The following is a 17392-nucleotide window of genomic DNA, read 5'->3' on the forward strand; positions in this document are numbered from 1 at the left end:
CAGCACAGAGCCTGACGCGGGACTCAATCTCATGAACTGTGAGATCATGACCTGAGCCAAAATCAAGAGTTGGACACTTAAATGACTGAGCCACCCAGCACCCTAAGATAACGTAATTTATTTTGAGAAAGGAGTAAATCTGATTTGCTATATTGCACATATATAGAAATTGTGCAGTTTCCCAGTTAAAAGAAATTTTTCGGCATGTAATACTTAATTTTTTATGTTGATAGAATTTCATATTGTAAGAATATTGAAAATTTCTATATACTTTTTACTCAGATTCACCATTGTTAGCATTTGGTTCATTGCTTTATCATTCATTCTTTCTCTCTACATATATACGTGTAGACAGACATCTTTTTCTGAACCATTTGCAGGTTAGTTGAGACATGTTCCTTTATTCTTAAATACTTCAATATGTATTTCCTATGAACAAAGTTGTTCTTTTACAAAACCACATGAGAATGGTCACATGCAGGAAATTTAACAGTGTAGTCCATATTCACATTTCATTAGTTCCAGATTGCTCTGTCTCCTCCACTGTAGACGTTATGGACCAGATAACTTTTTGCTGTGTGTGTAGGGGGGCTATCCTGTGCACTGTTTGGGTCCTTAGCAGCATCCCTAGCTTCTACCCACTAGATTCTAGTAGGCCCTCCTCTTTGCCACAGTGTGACAACCAAAAATGTCTCTAGGCACTGGCAGATGTATCCTGGAAGGCAAAACTGCCCCTGGCTGAGAACCATTGAGTTAACCTAATAATATCCTTTCTAACTAATTTTTCCTGATCCCAGATGATAATACTCTGATACTTTGTAAAATCGACTGCAGTAGAGTTTAGTTGTAGATTGCTAAGGAATTGAAGATAACTTGTACTGTATTTCTTTAGCTAGGGGTATGGTCTTTGCTGACTAAGTACATATATAGGAGCATATGATTATTTTTATGGCTACTGACATTTTTAATTTAAAAATCCTATTTTTTGGCATGGAAGTATCCTGGAACATGAATAAAATTAGTTAAATCTCACTTCGTGAGATCAAGCCCTGCATCAGGCTCTGTGCTGACAGTGCATACCTACTTGGGATTCTCTCTCTCTCTCTCTCTCTCTCTCTCTCTGGCCCCTCCCCTCTTTCTCTCAAAATAAATAAATAAACTTAAAAAAAAAAAGATATTACTTATGACTTGAAAACAGACTGAAAAAGAAAAATTTAAGCGATGTAATGTAGCCCTAAGCCTTAATACTATAATTATGGTTACTGATGCCGGATGTGTGTTTAATTAATACATTGGTAGTTAAGGCAAGCACTGTAAACATTGGTGAGCTGGTTAAAAAAAATTATGGGCAAATTTTTTTATTCTTTGAAATACTGGAATATCATAAATATCAAAGAGAGATTTTTAAATTATTAAAAGGTATCCTTTTAAACTATTTTTCTCTCATGAATTTATGTATGTGACTTTCACAGAAATTCTGATTCCAGTGATTGTATTTATTTTTTTATGACATTATTAGTGCTGCTTGTCATAAACCAGGCAGGCTTGTATGTATGATAAAGCATGCCAGAACCTGTGATTGGTTGGTGGGGGGAAAGAGGTAAGCATGGAGAGCAGATGTCCAGGAAAATAAAAAAAAATACACTGCATTTGTTTTATTTTATATCCCAGTTGAGCAGTAGCTCAAGTGAGTGGACTAGCTATCCAAATTATGATACCCAAGGTAGCTTAGTAAGTATGGGTCAGTCTCCAAAAGAGGGGAAGAGTGTGGTAGCAGAAATCTCTAGGTAGTGATACTAATGAGCCATGTCAGGTGGCAGTCTAGAAACTTTTCACAGTTTTTGGTTATTTCAAGGTAGGATTCCAGATCAACAGTGAAATCCCACCGGGAAGGGTCCAGCCTCCAGTAGGAGAAAGGGCTAGAAGGTAGGTTGTCAAGTCATCAGCCAGATCCATAGACTTGGATTTAGAGTAGGAGTGGGATCCCAATGGAGAAATGGAATATTATTAAACAACGGAGTCAAAATCCAGTCAATGTGATTTAGGGTTGAAACTGTGGAGAAGGCTGTTGTTAATTGAATATATAGGTAATCACTGGGTGCCAGCATCCTCTTCTTTCCAAACCTCATTAAAACAGACTAATTCTAGACTTTGATCAGTAGTGAGAGTGGTGATTTTATGATTGTTTGGTTTTAAAAGTAGTTGGGACTGAGTGTTCAAGTTGATGCCTTTGTACTTTAACTGAATGGGACTTACATTTAGTTAAATTTGACTTGCCAAAATGAAATCCAAACCAATTAAAAACTCTGCTGCAAAAAAAAGCAACAAAGTTAAAAACGAACAGAATGATTAAAAATATATTAGTACCTTGTAGATTAACCAGCTGATATTTGTGAAATAACCAGGATTCATTTATAATTGTAAGATAAACAAATGAGAATTCACAAAAGACCTGTATTAGTAATTTTCAAAGAAAAATTTCTGGCTTCTCAATATATGAAAATGTATTTACTGTATTAGTAACAAAGAAGTGTATGTAAAAACAAGGACATCTCTTAAATCAGAAAACAAGGAACAACATTGAGTCAATACCCATTATTGGCAAGGATGTGAGAAAGTAGGTATACTCATACACTATAAGTGGGAATGTATTTGGTACAACCTTTCTGAAAGATTATTTGTCAATGAGTATGAAAATTTCAACTATGCATTCCCTTTTACTTACTGTTATTTTTAGTGATGTCATTTACTAAAAATGACATAATTATGACATAGATAATCATGCAAAAATGACATAATTATACAACTATGCATGGTTATAATCGTGAAAAATTACAAACAATATAAATAAGTGCCCATTAATTAAAGATTAAACAAATTATAGTTAATTTGTACAGTGGACTACTATAGCTAAAAAAATATGTGTGTATACAGACAGAGGTTTACATTTTCATTAGGTATTAAGTGAAAAAAGCAAAAAATTATAGTATGATCTCATTAACTTACATTTAGGTTATTCTGTTTTTCAGTTCTAAAATTTCCATGTGATTCTTATTTGTATCTTCTATTTGCTGAGAGTTTTTCCATTCAAGTGGGCTCACGTTGCTTGTTCAAAGCATTTTTATGATGACTGCTTTAAAATCTGCCAGATAATTTTATCTTTCATCTTGATGTTGGCATCTACTTATTGTCTTTTGTATTCAGCTTAGGTCTTTCTGGTTCTTAGTTTGATGAGTGATTTTTTATTGAAACCTTAATATTTTGAGTATTATGAGTGTATCATATTTAAACTTTGTGTTTTGGCTAGCTTCTGAAAGGGAATGTGTGCCACCTCCTTACTATCGTCTGAGGGTAGAGAGTCCAGGTTACCCATTTGATCTCTATTGACACTCATAATTGCTGAGTGGTGGTGAGAGTCCTGGCTGGAGGGAGCGAGGGGAGTAAAAGTACTTGTTACCGCTCCACTGATACTGCAGGGACAGGGTGGGTTGGTGGTGGTAAGTCTGTTACTGCCTGGCTGGGATGAAAATCCTGCCTCTCTACCTTGTTTTCTCTGAAGCATATCCATTGGAAGGATTAGGAGAATTGGGGTACCTCATTACATCCTGGTGTAGGTGGAAGTTTTTGCTCGTGTGGGTGGGGCCACAGTGTTTTCTGTGGTGTTTGGCTAGAGTAGAACAGTTGTCTAAAAGTTTTCCATGTTGTAGGTAGCCCCCTTCTTGGTCTTTCGGCTGGAAAGAACAGGCTGCTTTTGGGGCTTTTTTTGTTTGTACCCATTTGTATTTCTGGGTTACTGACTACTTCAGCTTAAAATTTGGGGTTCTATAAGACAAAAAGAAAACCCAGGGACCTCACAACAACATATTTAAGTGGGTTCTGAGGTCCTTAGCCAGTCTGCTTCTCTCCACCTCTCGGGATCTTCTTATGCTTATTTTATATGTAACATCAAAGGTTTTTAGTTTTATTTAGTGGGAGGGATACTGAAAAGTATCTCTATCTTCCTGGAAACAGAATTCCTGTCATTTAACTTACTTAAAAAAAAAATCTATATATCTGCCTGACTATTCAGGAAGAAAATCTGTGATACACAACAAATTGTTAGTCATTGGTTATCTCTGACGAAGTAGATTGAAGAGCTTTATTTTGTTAATTTTTATATTGCCTAAATAAAACACAAACGTACTCGTGTTGTTTAAGAGACATACACTACAATTGTATAAAGTAGAAGGGACATCCTGATTCAGTAGTCCCTTTGGCCCTGAAAAAATTTTGTGTCAGGCTTTCCTATTACTGTGTGTTTTTATACATGAATGTAAACAGATAGACTTATGTAGTTAATTTTATTTGTCTGTTTTAATGTAACTGAAGTGCCATCATTCTCTATATACTTTCTCCTTTATGGGCATTTTCAGCTGGAAAGGATTATGTAGCTGAAAATTGCAATCATAAGTCTCTAAATGACTCAATAGCTGTTTGTAGCTCATTCTCTTTTTCTTTGTTGTCTTTTCGTCCTGGGATCTACATTAATCTTGGGTGTTTTGATTTTCATTCACTGTACTATTTAGTCAAAAAGGGAAAACCTTGTTTGTGATAGCTTTCTGCTTATGGTGCTAAACAAGATGAGATTTTGAAGCCCAGCTCTATGATTCTTTTTCATTCATACATTTCACTTATACGACACATATTTATTAGCATTCAATATGTGCCAGACCCTTTAGGTGCTGGGAGCACAGCAACACAACAGACAAATTCTCTGTCCTTGTGGAGCTAGAGATAGACAGATGGTAAGCTGGTATGTAATATGTCAGATGGTAAGTGCTATAAAGAAGAATAATGCAAGAAAGGGGAATGGGGGGAGGGAATTTGCTTTTTTAACCAGGGTGGTCAGGGAAAGCATTGCTAATAAAAATGGTATTTGAAGGAGAGTGAAGGAGGCAAACATGCTCGAGGAACAGAGAGGAGGGTAGTGTGGCTGGAGTGGAATGAGAGAGTGGGAGTATGGTGTAGAGATGACATTTGAGAGGTAATTGTAATCCAGTTGGGAAGAGATGATAAAACTTTTACTCACATTTAATTGTGAAGCTATTGGAGAGAAGAGCTATTTCGGTAGGGAAGCCACATGATCTCAGACAGGTTTTAACTTAGTGACAGTGTTAGGTTCTAGGGGGCAAAGATAGAAGCAGGGAGACCAGTTAAATGGTTTTTAATGGTTATCTGAGAGATTAGTGGCTTAGACTGTGATGGTGATAGTAAATGTGGTGAAATGTGGTTGGCCAGATTCTAGATTTTTTTTTTCACCAATATTTTATTATAGAGATTTGGATATGTTTTAAAAGTAGAGCCAATAGGATGTGCTGATGGACTGAATAAAAGATGTGAGGAAATGTGAAGAGTCAAGGATAACTGTAGCATTTTGGCTTGAAACTCTGGAAGGACCTGCCAAAGCAGGTGTTGGAGAAGAAAATCAGGAGTTTGGTTTTAGACATTCTGAGTTTGTGGTAGATATTAGATACCCACTTGTAGATGTTGAGTAGACATTGGATCTGTGAGTTTGGAGTTCATGTTGAGGTCTGGTGATTAGTCACGTCTTGTGCATCTACCCAAAATTCGTTTGTTGATGCCCTAACCCCCATGCGACTGTATTGGAAATTTTGCTATTATAAGTAAACCTGCATTGAATATTCTGTTATATATCTTTGTTGACATATCTAGTTATTTTCTTTTAAGAAATTTCCTAAGAGTACACTTTTTGGGTCAGTGAGATTGTTTTTAGATCAATCTTAAAAATGTTTACTTTCCCCTAAAAATGTCTAAATCAGATTAATTATGTATCAAATGAATCCATTGTAAGTTTTTCTGAGAGAAAATTATTTGCTTATAACCAGTCATTCTCGGTGTTCTATTGCCAGTGTCCTCATCCTCTTACCTATTTTAAGAGGTACTTTATTTATTTTATTTTTTGAAATGTTTATTTATTTTTGAGAGAGAAAGAGCACATTCACATGTAAGTGGGGCAGGAGTGGAGAGAGAGGGAGACAGAGGGTATGAAGTGGGCTCCACACTGACAGTGGAGAGCCCGGTGTGGGGCTTGAACCCATGAACTGTGCCGCCATGACCTGAGTGGAAGTGGGATGCTTAACTGAGTCACCAGGTGCCCCTATTTTAGGAGTTACTTTAATCAAGGATTTTTTTTTTAATTAAAATTTTTTTTTTTATTTTACATTTATTTTTGAGGGACAGAGTGAGATACAAGTGGCGGTGGGGGTGGGGGCAGAGAGAAAAAGAGACACAGAACCTGTAGCAGGCTCCAGGCTCTAAGCAAGAGTTCAGCACGGACCCTGACACGGGGCTCAAACCCATGAACCATGAGATCGTGACCTGAGCCTAAGTTAGATGCTCAACTGACTGAGCCACCCAGGTGCCCCTAGTCATGGATTTTTTTTTTTTTTTTTTTAATTTTTTTTTTCAACGTTTATTTATTTTTGGGACAGAGAGAGACAGAGCATGAACGGGGGAGGGGCAGAGAGAGAGGGAGACACAGAATCGGAAACAGGCTCCAGGCTCTGAGCCATCAGCCCAGAGCCCGACGCGGGGCTCGAACTCGCGGACCGCGAGATCGTGACCTGGCTGAAGTCGGACGCTTAACCGACTGCGCCACCCAGGCGCCCCAGTCATGGATTTTTAAAAATGAAATCTCAAGTGATTGAGTTTATGTTTTGGACCTATTCCAAAACTTAACCACCTTAAAATAAAATTGTAGCCTGAATATTTGTACGGTCATGAGCAGCTTTACCACATTCTTGTAAAATACTCCAAAAGTACAGCAAAAGTAAAAAAAAGTGTTAAGTCCCCTTCAGCCCTCTGTCCCCTTCTGCCTTCTTTCAGTCCTCTTCAGTCCTTCTGACTCCTCAGTGTGCTGGATATCCCTCCATCACATCTTTACCTATGCATTATGGACATATAGAGCATAAAGAAATGTGTGTAGTAGCACCTGGGTGGCTGAGTCGGTTGAGTGTCTGACTTTGGATCAGGTCATGATCTCATTCGTGAGTTCAAGCCCCACATCGGGCTGGCTGTTGTCAGCGCAGAGCCTGCTTCAGATCCTCTGTGCCCCTCTCTCTGCTCTTCCCCTGCTTGTCCTCTTTCAAAAATAAATAAAACATTAAAAAAAAAAAAAAAGAAATGGGTGTGTATATGTTAACACATATTTTTATGCACTGGGAGCAGTGTTCCGCATTCTGTGTTTTACACTCCATGGTGTCTTGAGATCTTTCTGTGTTAGCACACAGAGTTCAATCTTACTTAAGCTATTGCATAGCGTTGCACAGTATGGATGCACTTTATCTTATATAACCATCTCCATTGCTGGACATTTTAAGTTACTTACCCTATTTTAATTGTTTCAGCATTGCAGTTTTTCTAAGATGTCAAAATCTGAAAGCAAATGGGAGATAATGAGGTTTCTTGTTTGTTTTGCTGTTATGTTTATAGCTTGAATCTCAGATAGTAGAAATAATGGTTTTCTATAATAAATAGGATACACATTTTATTTCATAGTATTATTAAAAGTGTGCAGTCTTGGGGCGCCTGGGTGGCTCAGTCGGTTGAGCGTCCGACTGTGGCTCAGGTCATGATTTCGTGGTCTGTGAGTTCAGGCCCTGTGTTGGGCTCTGTGCTGACTGCTCAGAGCCTGGAGCCTGCTTCAGATTCTGTGTCTCCCTCGCTCTCTGCCCCTCCACCGCTCATGCTCGCTCGCTCTCTCTCTCTCTCTCTGTCAAAAATAAACATTAAAAAAAATTTAAAAAGCGTGCAGTCTCTTAAAGGAAATCCTTTAAGTAGATATTATTTGAAATATTAGGTAGATATTATCTAAATGGGTAGATATTATTTGAAATATTAATATTTTATTCTTCTAGACACTTGAATTACCTACTAATACCCACTGAATAATGAGCCAGGAAAAGGTATACACTGCGTCGAAGTGGTAAAAACAAAACAATGTACTAAACATTAAAAAAAAAAAAAAAAGGAAAATAACATTTCCTTTCCTATTTTAAAGTTAACACCTACATAGAAAAGACAAAAAAGAAAATACACATTATCCCAAATTTTACCCGTAGTGGGGATTAGTCACCTTTAAATTTTGGTGACTGTCCTTCCAGAGGGGCGTGTGTGTGTATCCATATATATATGAAATTTAATCACATATAAATGCATTATTGTGTGCATATACTATGCATTCATTTTTCTCTCAACGTGTTTTTCACATGTGATATGTATGTATACATGAAGACATTTTCACATAATTATGTAAGTGGGAATGCAAGCAATGTACTCTATATGTTATTCTACAGTTTTTTCGTTCTTCAGTGGGTCATTAAAGATATCTTCCTGTCATTGAATATTACAGATATATATTATCCTTTTAATGTCTGTGAACTATTATGTCTCTGTAGACATACCTGATTGATTTTGATCAGTCATATAACAGGAGTGGTTCTCAAATGGGCTTTGGCTTTAGGGAGAATTCTGGGCCGGACACCCTATGTAACCTCCTTTTGGGCAGATACCAAGATGGTTGGGAGTCAAATGGCTTTTCTTGGTATACGTGCTTTTCTCTGGTGACTCTTGGAATTAGTGCTTCCAACTGGGAAGAGAGCTTCCGTAATAAGGGCTCGAGGAGTATGGGTCCTTTGTGGAGTATGGGTCTTTGGGTATGAGGTGACAGGATTGGCCAAGGCTTTAAAGTGATAAGAAATTAGGAATGTTGGGATGGAATTAACAGAGAATATAATGCAAACAGTTAAGGCTCTGGTTCAGGTCAACAGACCAAAGCAGAGAGTAGAGGAGAGGTTTATCAGTTGTGGAAAGGAAAGGAAGTTGTTTTAGTTAGATGAGTTGTGGAAATGGACTTCTCACACAGATACATTTGCCCTCATGGGTTAGGCATTTGTGAGGAGACACTTGCTATGTGGAACTTAAAAATAAACATGATATTGGTTTTTTAATCTTACAGCCTGCACAGAATGGAATGCAGGTGGTGAGGAAGTTACAATTTAGTTTTCGTACTTCCTTTTTTTCTTTTTTAAGAAAAAGAAAAGCATTCTGTTTGTACTTTGTGTTCTGCTTCCTTACAGAGCACTCTCAGGCATTTTAGCTACCAGCAAATCATTTTTTATAAAGACTTTTTTTTGTGTTACTGTTTAAAGAGTGTGTGGTCTATTCTTACTAGAGTTCCTCCCCTCCCCTCCCCTTCTTCCTTCCACTGACGAAAAAAAGTGCCATGGCACTATTACTGCAGAATGACCCAAATTAGCAAGTGATCAGGGTGTAGAAGACAACTCTGAACGCCAAAGCACATGGGTCAGAAAACCTGAGTCCAGTTTTACCCTGCTAAGTGATTTAATCTTTGCAGCAAGGCTTTGTTCAAAGTGTCCATTTGTAGAGGTATAGGAAAATAAAAAGCTTTGGGAGGGGGCTATTAATAATTTATTATAAAGCACATCAAAAATAGTGTTGAACTAATATTACCACACTGCCTCTGCCTTTTTACTCTGCTTTGTTAGGGACTGTACCAAAATGGCTTTTTTTCTCTCATACACATCTACTGATACTCTGTGTTGGGCTTATATATTAATTAAAATTATGAAGTGTGCCTTAAAATAACATGGCATTCATTAACTCAGTAAACTTATTGAATGAAGGTACTTTTGTATATATTGGATATATTAAGGCAAATAGTCCATGATCCCCCACCTTACAGAAATTGTTGTTTATAAGAGTGAGATAGAAGTATATGCTAGAAGTATATGGATGATAACAAGCAAAAAGGAAGGGAAGTAGTTCTACTGTGGGATGTAGGGATGCCTGAAAAAAGCTTATTAGAGCAGATGATTTTTGAAAGAGGGTTGTTCACTACCTAGGTGCAGATGGGGTGGGGCATGGGCTAAGGGGATGCTCAGACCAGTCCAGAGCATTGTTACTAGGGCCACAGAGGCCTGGGATATTATGATATTGCAAGTAGCTTCATATGGCTCATGTGAAAGTTGTGTATGGAGGAGTGAAAGGAGTTGATGCTAGAGAGGTAGTCAGGGGAGGTTGAAGCTACCCAGATTTTTAAATGGTCGGTTAATTAAATCAGGGAAAGACTATATGGCAAGTAGGAGGAAACAAGATTTCAGGCATGGAGGTCAGTTTGCAGCTGCTAAAGTAATCTAGCTGGAAGTGCCATAGGCCCAAACTCTCAAACTAAGTGATTAAAAACAAAAATGAAGAAAATAAAGATGTATAAACAGTAAGGTGTGACCGATTTTGTATGTTAGTAAAGGAGAAGGAAGATTCAGGATGACTTCCGTACAATCTGTCTTACGGGATTTTAGAGGATACCTGTGGCCATTTGAGGTGAAGCTGGTTTAAGAAGGAATTAAATGAGTTTGGTGTATGAACACGCTGAATTTGAGTTGGTAAGAGATATCCAGAAAGATGTATTCTGTAGGTATTTGGATCTGGAGCTCTGAATGAATTTATAATCAAGGATGGAGAGTCATCAGATTTGAGTTTTTTTTTTTTTTTTTTTTGAGACTGTGGTAGTGTAGATGTGATAATCTAGGAATTCATGAAGAAAAGTGTTGAGAACAAAACATGAACACTATGGGGGTGGGCCAGAAAGAAGATCTGGTAAAGAAGATTGAGAGGGAATGGTCTGGAAGGAATCCACTGAATTTGTTAGATGGAAGACATTGGTGATTATTGCTAATGGGATTTTAGTGGTGTGCCAGGAGTAAAAACCATATTGCAGAATAATTCTGTGTATGATATTCATTGCCTTTATGCACTGAATTCTAGATTTAAGTACACATATTATTTTTTATTTGTATTTTTTTTTATAAAAAAATTTTATTCAACGTTTGTTTTCTTTTGACAGAGAAAGAGTGAAAGCAGGGGAGGGGCAGAGAGAAGGGGAGACACAGAAACTGAAGCAGGCTGCAGGCTCTGAGCTGTCAGCACGGAGCCCGTATTTTTATTTTTTTAAATGTTTATTTATTTATTTTGAGAAAGAGAGCAGGAGAGGGGCAGAGAGGGAGAGAATCCCAAGCAGGCTCTGAGCTGTCAATGCAGAGCCTTACATGGGGCTTGAAATCACAAACTGTGAGATCATGATCTCAGCCGAAATCAAGAGTCAGATGCTTAACCAACTGAGCCACACAGGTGTGCCAGTGCATATATTTTTTTAAATCAAAAGATAACAGAGAAGCTTAGAGAATTCATTAACCAACTCTTGTGTACCCACTATACTGTTTTTTTTAACGGTTTTATTTTTAAATAATTATAGACTCCTAGGAAGTTATGCAAAACCTCCAATATATCCTTCACTTAGCTTCCTCCAGTCACTCTTTTAGTTTAACAGATAGATACCTTATTCATTTTAACAGATGTCCTGAACTGGTTTAAATGCTAATGTTTTGGGATGGGTTATGGAACTGCATAACCACCACTGCAGGTGGTGTAAATTTGATTTTGTATCCCCCACATGGTGCAAGCCTGGTGTTATGATTCTCATTGGAGCCTCTCTCCTTCCATTGAAGGCAGGGCAGATGACAAGCTCCCTTGCCGCTTCTCAGGGCACATGGGTGGAGCATTTCCAGTCCCTTTGTGCATACTGAGCACCGCTTTTGAAGATCTCAGCTCAAAATAGGGGTTTTACCTCCAGCTCTTGCCTGAAATAGGTTCAGAATCACGTCTTCTATCTCTAGACCAGGATCCCCTGAGACTGCCTTCCTGTCAGCTAGAGCTTACATCTTTGAGTTTCTTCCTTTCTGGAACCTGGGAATTCCACCCCCCCCCCCCCCATCCTTGCCCTTTAGGAGTTCAATTGTATTCTAGTTTTTCTTGTTGATTTGGCATTTCAGTGAGTGTATTTGGGCACATAGGTGTATTTGTCTAGTCTACCTTGTCGCTTGAATCAAAAGTCTAATAAACTGCTTTAATTTATTTCTTAATTTTAAAGTATTGGAGGTCAGATTATATTACTCTTGTTAAAATATTTATTTTTAATATGGATAATACATAAACATTAAAAAATCAAAATAGAGAAATAAAACACAAAAAATACGAAAAAAGGATAATATATGCATGTGGTGTGAAATTGGAAAGATAAAGGGTATATGTGTTTCCCTTTGTTCTCTACCTGCCTCACCCAGTTTGCCTTTATAGATAATAACCATTTATCAGTTTTTTATGTATCCTAGAGATAGACTGTGCACTAGTTTTCTTTTTTTTAACAGCAGTTTTAACTTTAAGGTAGTGCTTATAATTTAATTTTGTAATCAGTATTCAGGATTTTTCCGTTTGACAAGTAGTAATTGTATTCTTTGAGAGCTTTTGAGGGAGAACGTTATACTAATTATGTGTTACATGTATGTTTATATATATATGTGAATGGATTATCTGTGTTTTAATTTTTGTTCACTTGAGAAAACCCTCAAAATGTGACAGAATCTGACAAAATAGTATAAACTGTTGATTCAAGTGTTATAAGGAATATTAAAATAATGGAACATTAACCCTAATTTTTAGGAGGTAGTGGAAATGATATTTTAAGATACTGGAATCTTATCAAAACACCTCGAGGATATCCTTAAAAATTATCCTAATTACTAATCAGTACATAGTGTTGTTTGCGTATGTGCAGATAATTGCCCAGAGAAGTGAAGGAGGCTCTGTCAAAGATGAAGCCCTCTCTTTTAGGTTCCTTAGCCATAGTTTATACCATTGATTGCCTAACTGCAGCTTGGTGAGATTCACTGGCACGGAAACAAAAAATGGAAGCCTATGACCTAATATGTTTTCTTCCTTAGATCAACCTCTCCACTTCTCCTACACCTGCACAGTTAATAAGCCGTTCCCAGGCTTCCAGTTCTACCAGCGGCAGTATTACCCAACAGACTATGTTACTAGGGAGTACCTCCCCTACCCTAACGGCAAGCCAAGCTCAAATGTATCTCCGAGCTCAAATGGTAAGATATGAGCTACCAAATTTTTTCAGTGTTTAAGGACTTGAGAGAGATCAAAATGTTTCTTGATTTGATGCAATAAGAGGCATTTTTAATATTTAAGAAATGTTTAACAAATTTTTTATATGTGTGCTTAGCTCTTATACATATATGTCATGAAAAATTCTACTTTTAATTGGTAGGCCTTCTTGGTGTATCAAATAGTAGCAACTTTGGGAAGCTAACAGATTCTGTAACATGGAGCGATTTTTTAATATAAAGTTTTATTGATTTCAAACCTTTTTCACATTTTTATATCTCTGAAACTGAGATGCATTTATAACTGATGGCATCTTACAGTATTATAATTGAGAGTTGTAGTGATAAGAAAGCCATTGTGTATCTTTGACATCCTAAATTTGATGAAGTAGTTACAAGTGTTAAAAACTTGGTGGTTAACTGTTAAGTTAGAATTTATGTTGTGGGATCTTCTGAAATCTGGATTGGAGTTCCTGGTAGTTTACCAGATGATTTTTAGCTTTGGTTATTCCCATCTCAAAATCTGAGAGGTATTTGTGTTGTGTTTACTTTGATCTTTTGTTAATACAGGAATGTTAATTTGGCTATTCTTTATTTGAGTACCTGCTGATTTCCTAATTTGACTATCGAGCTGCTTTAAGGAATGTAGAAATTGTTGACATTTACTTTATTTGGTGTCTTTACAGGTAGCTAGACAAGAGCTTTGGCCTAATATATATTTATTTATATTCTTTTTTGTTCAGTGAATGAATATATATCTGGATCACCAGTTTTCCACTAAAATGACAGAGTTTTCCATCATATTTCTAAGAGGAAACCATGACATGACCGACCTTTTATTTACAGATTATTCAGTAGACATTACCCTATTTCTGATTTTATTTCCCCAGGAGATCTTATTTAATTAATAATATCCTTTAAAATTAGACTAAACTATTTGAAATGACCACTTTGACCTCTTTATAAAACTTGCAGGTTCACATGGTTCAAGCTACATAGAACATTTTCTCTCGAGGTTTCCTGCTTTCAGCTGTTTATTCTGGGAATTACCTTCTTGTGAAAGTTATACTTGGTTAATTCATTTAAATTTAGTGTATAAAGAACTGAAATTTAAAAGATCTGTTGACTGGTAATTTTAATTTAAATAGGAAACTGAATAATTTGTAATGCAACTTTGAAATAGAGCATTTACACATTGTTTGAAATAACTCTCATAATTTACTAAATTGGATAATCTCTGAGTGGATTGTATTGCCTTTTTAAACTAATGGCATTCTGTTTCAATATTAAAAAAATAACATTTGAAGAGATGGTGATGATAAATAAATCGAGTATGTTTTCCTTTATTTGATGTGAAGCTTTTTTGCAGGTGTTTCATTGTTGTATTTTGACATGTTGTGGCATTTACATTTGGAATGAATATTTCTTTATGAATAGTTTTAAAATCAAGGGCAGCCTAGGTTTGTACTATAGATCCCATGTGGCTGAGTGAAATACTATAGTGTAGTTTGTAGCATAGTTATCTTTTGTGATGAAGAACACTGAAAAGACTTTTGTGTTTCTTTTCAGGTTTCTCACTGAAATTTGTATTCAAGAGTAGTGACTATGGTTGTCCACTGTAAATAACTTCCATTTTAGGAATCCTGCCATAGTTTTAAGCTGGCAAAAGTTTAAGCATCATAATAGCTTATTTGGGGCAAAATTTGGTATGAGGATTTCATATTACCAAAATACATTTTCTTTTTTGAGCACTGATTTATTTTTCTACTCATCAGAATCATGAGCTGTTTCAAACTGTTTATGGTTTTTTTATTTTTTTAATTTTTATTTATTTTTTTTAGTTCTCTATTAGAAACTTCTCTTTGTCACGTAAAACCTTTTGCTTAGGAGACAATCCTAAACTGCATTGTCTTTCTGTCACAAATTTCAGTCTCTCTTGCCTGCTATACATTGTGTGTGGGACACGTTCTTTTGTCTTAGGGTATTTTTTTGGTTTTTCTGTCTGTACAGCTGATTTTCACACCCGCTACCACTGTGGCTGCTGTACAGTCTGACATTCCTGTTGTCTCGTCGTCATCGTCATCTTCCTGTCAGTCTGCAGCTACTCAGGTGAGCTTGTCTGCTTCATAATGTGGTACTTGAGGTCTGGATCTTCAGGTTAAAGATAAGCATACGTTGTGTTTAAGTTACTGATGGTTACAGTGCTCTCTGTTGTACATTTCAGATTGGAATTTAATAAAATACCATGAGAACTTCAAGAAGGTTTTTTGGTTTTATACAAATTATATTAAAAACAAAACAAAACCAATCAAAACAAAACAAACAAATTATATTGCCATTAAACACAGATATTTAGGTTATTTGACCTTAGTGAAAGTTAATGAGGTTTTGCTGTTATATATGTTTGTTTTATTATAAAGCAGATTTATTGCTCTTATTATGTGAGTTGTATTCTTTTGTGTAGATTATTTTGTAAGCAGTTGTGTAATAACGTAAGTCAAGATAGATTTTAAGTTTAAAAGTGAATTGGGGATATTTTTAATTTAAAAAATTGAATAGAGTATTATCTTGTTTGGTACTATGAGAGAAACGAACCTTAATTTTCTCCTCACCATTCACAAAAGTAAACTAGAAGTACAATGTAGACTTAAAGGTAAAAGCCAAAACTACAAAATCTCTACAAGAAAACATAGCATTATCTTCACAACACTAGGGTAGACAAAGCTTTCTTAGGACACAAAAAGTACTAATCATGAAAGAAAATAACAAATTGGAATTTATCAAAATTAAAATCTTCAAAAAACATTGTTACCAAAGTGAAGAGGCGGGCCATAGACTGAGGAAAAATGTTCATAGTACATACATCTGACAAAAGACTTGTATCCAGAATATACGAACTATGCTTACAACTCAATAAGATCGTGAGCAATTCAGTTAAAAATGGGCCAAAGATTTAACACTTTGCAAAGGAAGATATACAAAAGGCCATGATAAGCACATGAAAAAAATGTTCAACATCATTAATCCCTTTAGAAATCAAAATCAAAATCACAGTGAATATCACTACACACTAGAATGGCTGAAATGAAGGAGACTCATAATACCACATGTTGGTGAGAATGTGGAGCAACCACAATTTCATAATTCTGCTGGTGAGATTGTAAAATGGTTCAGTGATTTTGGAAAACAGTTTGTCAGTTCTTTATAAAGTTAAACATATACTGGGGCGCCTGGGTGGCTCAGTCAGTTAAGTGTCTGACCTCAGCTCAGGTCATGATCTCACGGTTCATGGGTTCAAGCCCCACATCAGGCTCTGTGGTGACAGCTCAGAGCCTGGAGCCTGCTTCGGATTCTGTATCTCCCTGTCTCTCTGCCCCTCTCCCCCCCCCCCCCCCCCGCCCCTGCTCATGCTCTGTCTCTTTCTGTCTCTCAAAAATAAATAAATACAAACAAAATTTAAAAAAAAGTTAAACATATACTTAACATATGACCCAGCAATTCTGTTTATAGGTGTTCACTCTGAGAGGTGTGGAAACATAGCCATATAAAGATGTGTAAATGAATGTTTGTGGCAGCTCTATTCAGAATAGCCCTGAACTGGAAGCAACTAATGTCTTTAAACTGGTGAATGGATAAACAAATTATGGAGTATTACTCAGAAATAAAAAAGGACAAACTCCTGATGCATCTCAGAAGCATTATAATAACAAATAATGCAGACACCAGACAGTATCTACCTTGTGATTCTATTTATGTGAAATTCTAGAACAAGTACAGCTAATCTATCGTGAAAAAATTAGATTGATGGTACCTGGGACTGAATGTGGGAGAGATTGACTGGTGCAGGGTATGGGTGAACTTTTAGGATGATGGAAATGTCCTGTATTTTCATTAGGGTGGTGGTAACATGGTGTATACATATATCAAAATTCAGTAGAACTGGTTTATTCATCTTACTGTATGTAAGTTACACCTCAGTAAAAGATTAAAATGAATTAAATTGAATAAGTTTTAATTTGTTTTTTTAAAGATTTTATTTTTTTAACTAATTTCTACAACCTAGCATGGGGCTTAAACTCACAAACCTGAGATCAAAAGTCAAATGCTCTACCAACTGAACCAGCCAGGCACCCAGAATAAATTTTAAATTAAAACAATTGTGTAGAATAATACTTTGTATGATAGATACTGTTTAGGTATTTTTTCCATAAAAAATGTTTTAGATACATATGGCAGAAATAGGTGTATCTTAGAATCGTCCTTAGCTTTATATTTTTAATCTCAATTTTTTGGTAAAAGGTAAAAAATGAGAGAGTAGTAATATTCTTTGGTAGTTTTTGTAGAACCTCTTTATTATTTAT

At 36.2% G+C, this 17392-nt stretch overlaps 1 protein-coding gene across 6 annotated transcripts in view; it reads left to right on the top strand.

Annotated features, from left to right (window-relative positions):
• The window catches only part of PHC3 (polyhomeotic homolog 3), an 82650-nt gene that overhangs the window by 9643 nt on the left and 55615 nt on the right, over positions 1-17392 (top strand). For 4 of the 6 annotated variants that reach the window (XR_006299430.1, XM_043594929.1, XM_043594930.1 and 1 more), the window contains exons 5-6: positions 12858-13016; positions 15042-15140. Coding sequence is in view for 5 of the 6 variants with exons in the window: in XM_043594929.1 (XP_043450864.1) it covers positions 12858-13016; positions 15042-15140 (258 nt within the window). In the remaining variant the exon portion in view is untranslated. The remainder of the gene's footprint in view (positions 1-12857; positions 13017-15041; positions 15141-17392) is intronic. The other 2 variants (XM_043594931.1, XM_043594932.1) reach the window with 1 other exon arrangement.

Source organism: Prionailurus bengalensis, chromosome C2, assembly GCF_016509475.1.
Source record: "Prionailurus bengalensis isolate Pbe53 chromosome C2, Fcat_Pben_1.1_paternal_pri, whole genome shotgun sequence".
Taxonomy (NCBI): Eukaryota; Metazoa; Chordata; class Mammalia; order Carnivora; family Felidae; genus Prionailurus; species Prionailurus bengalensis.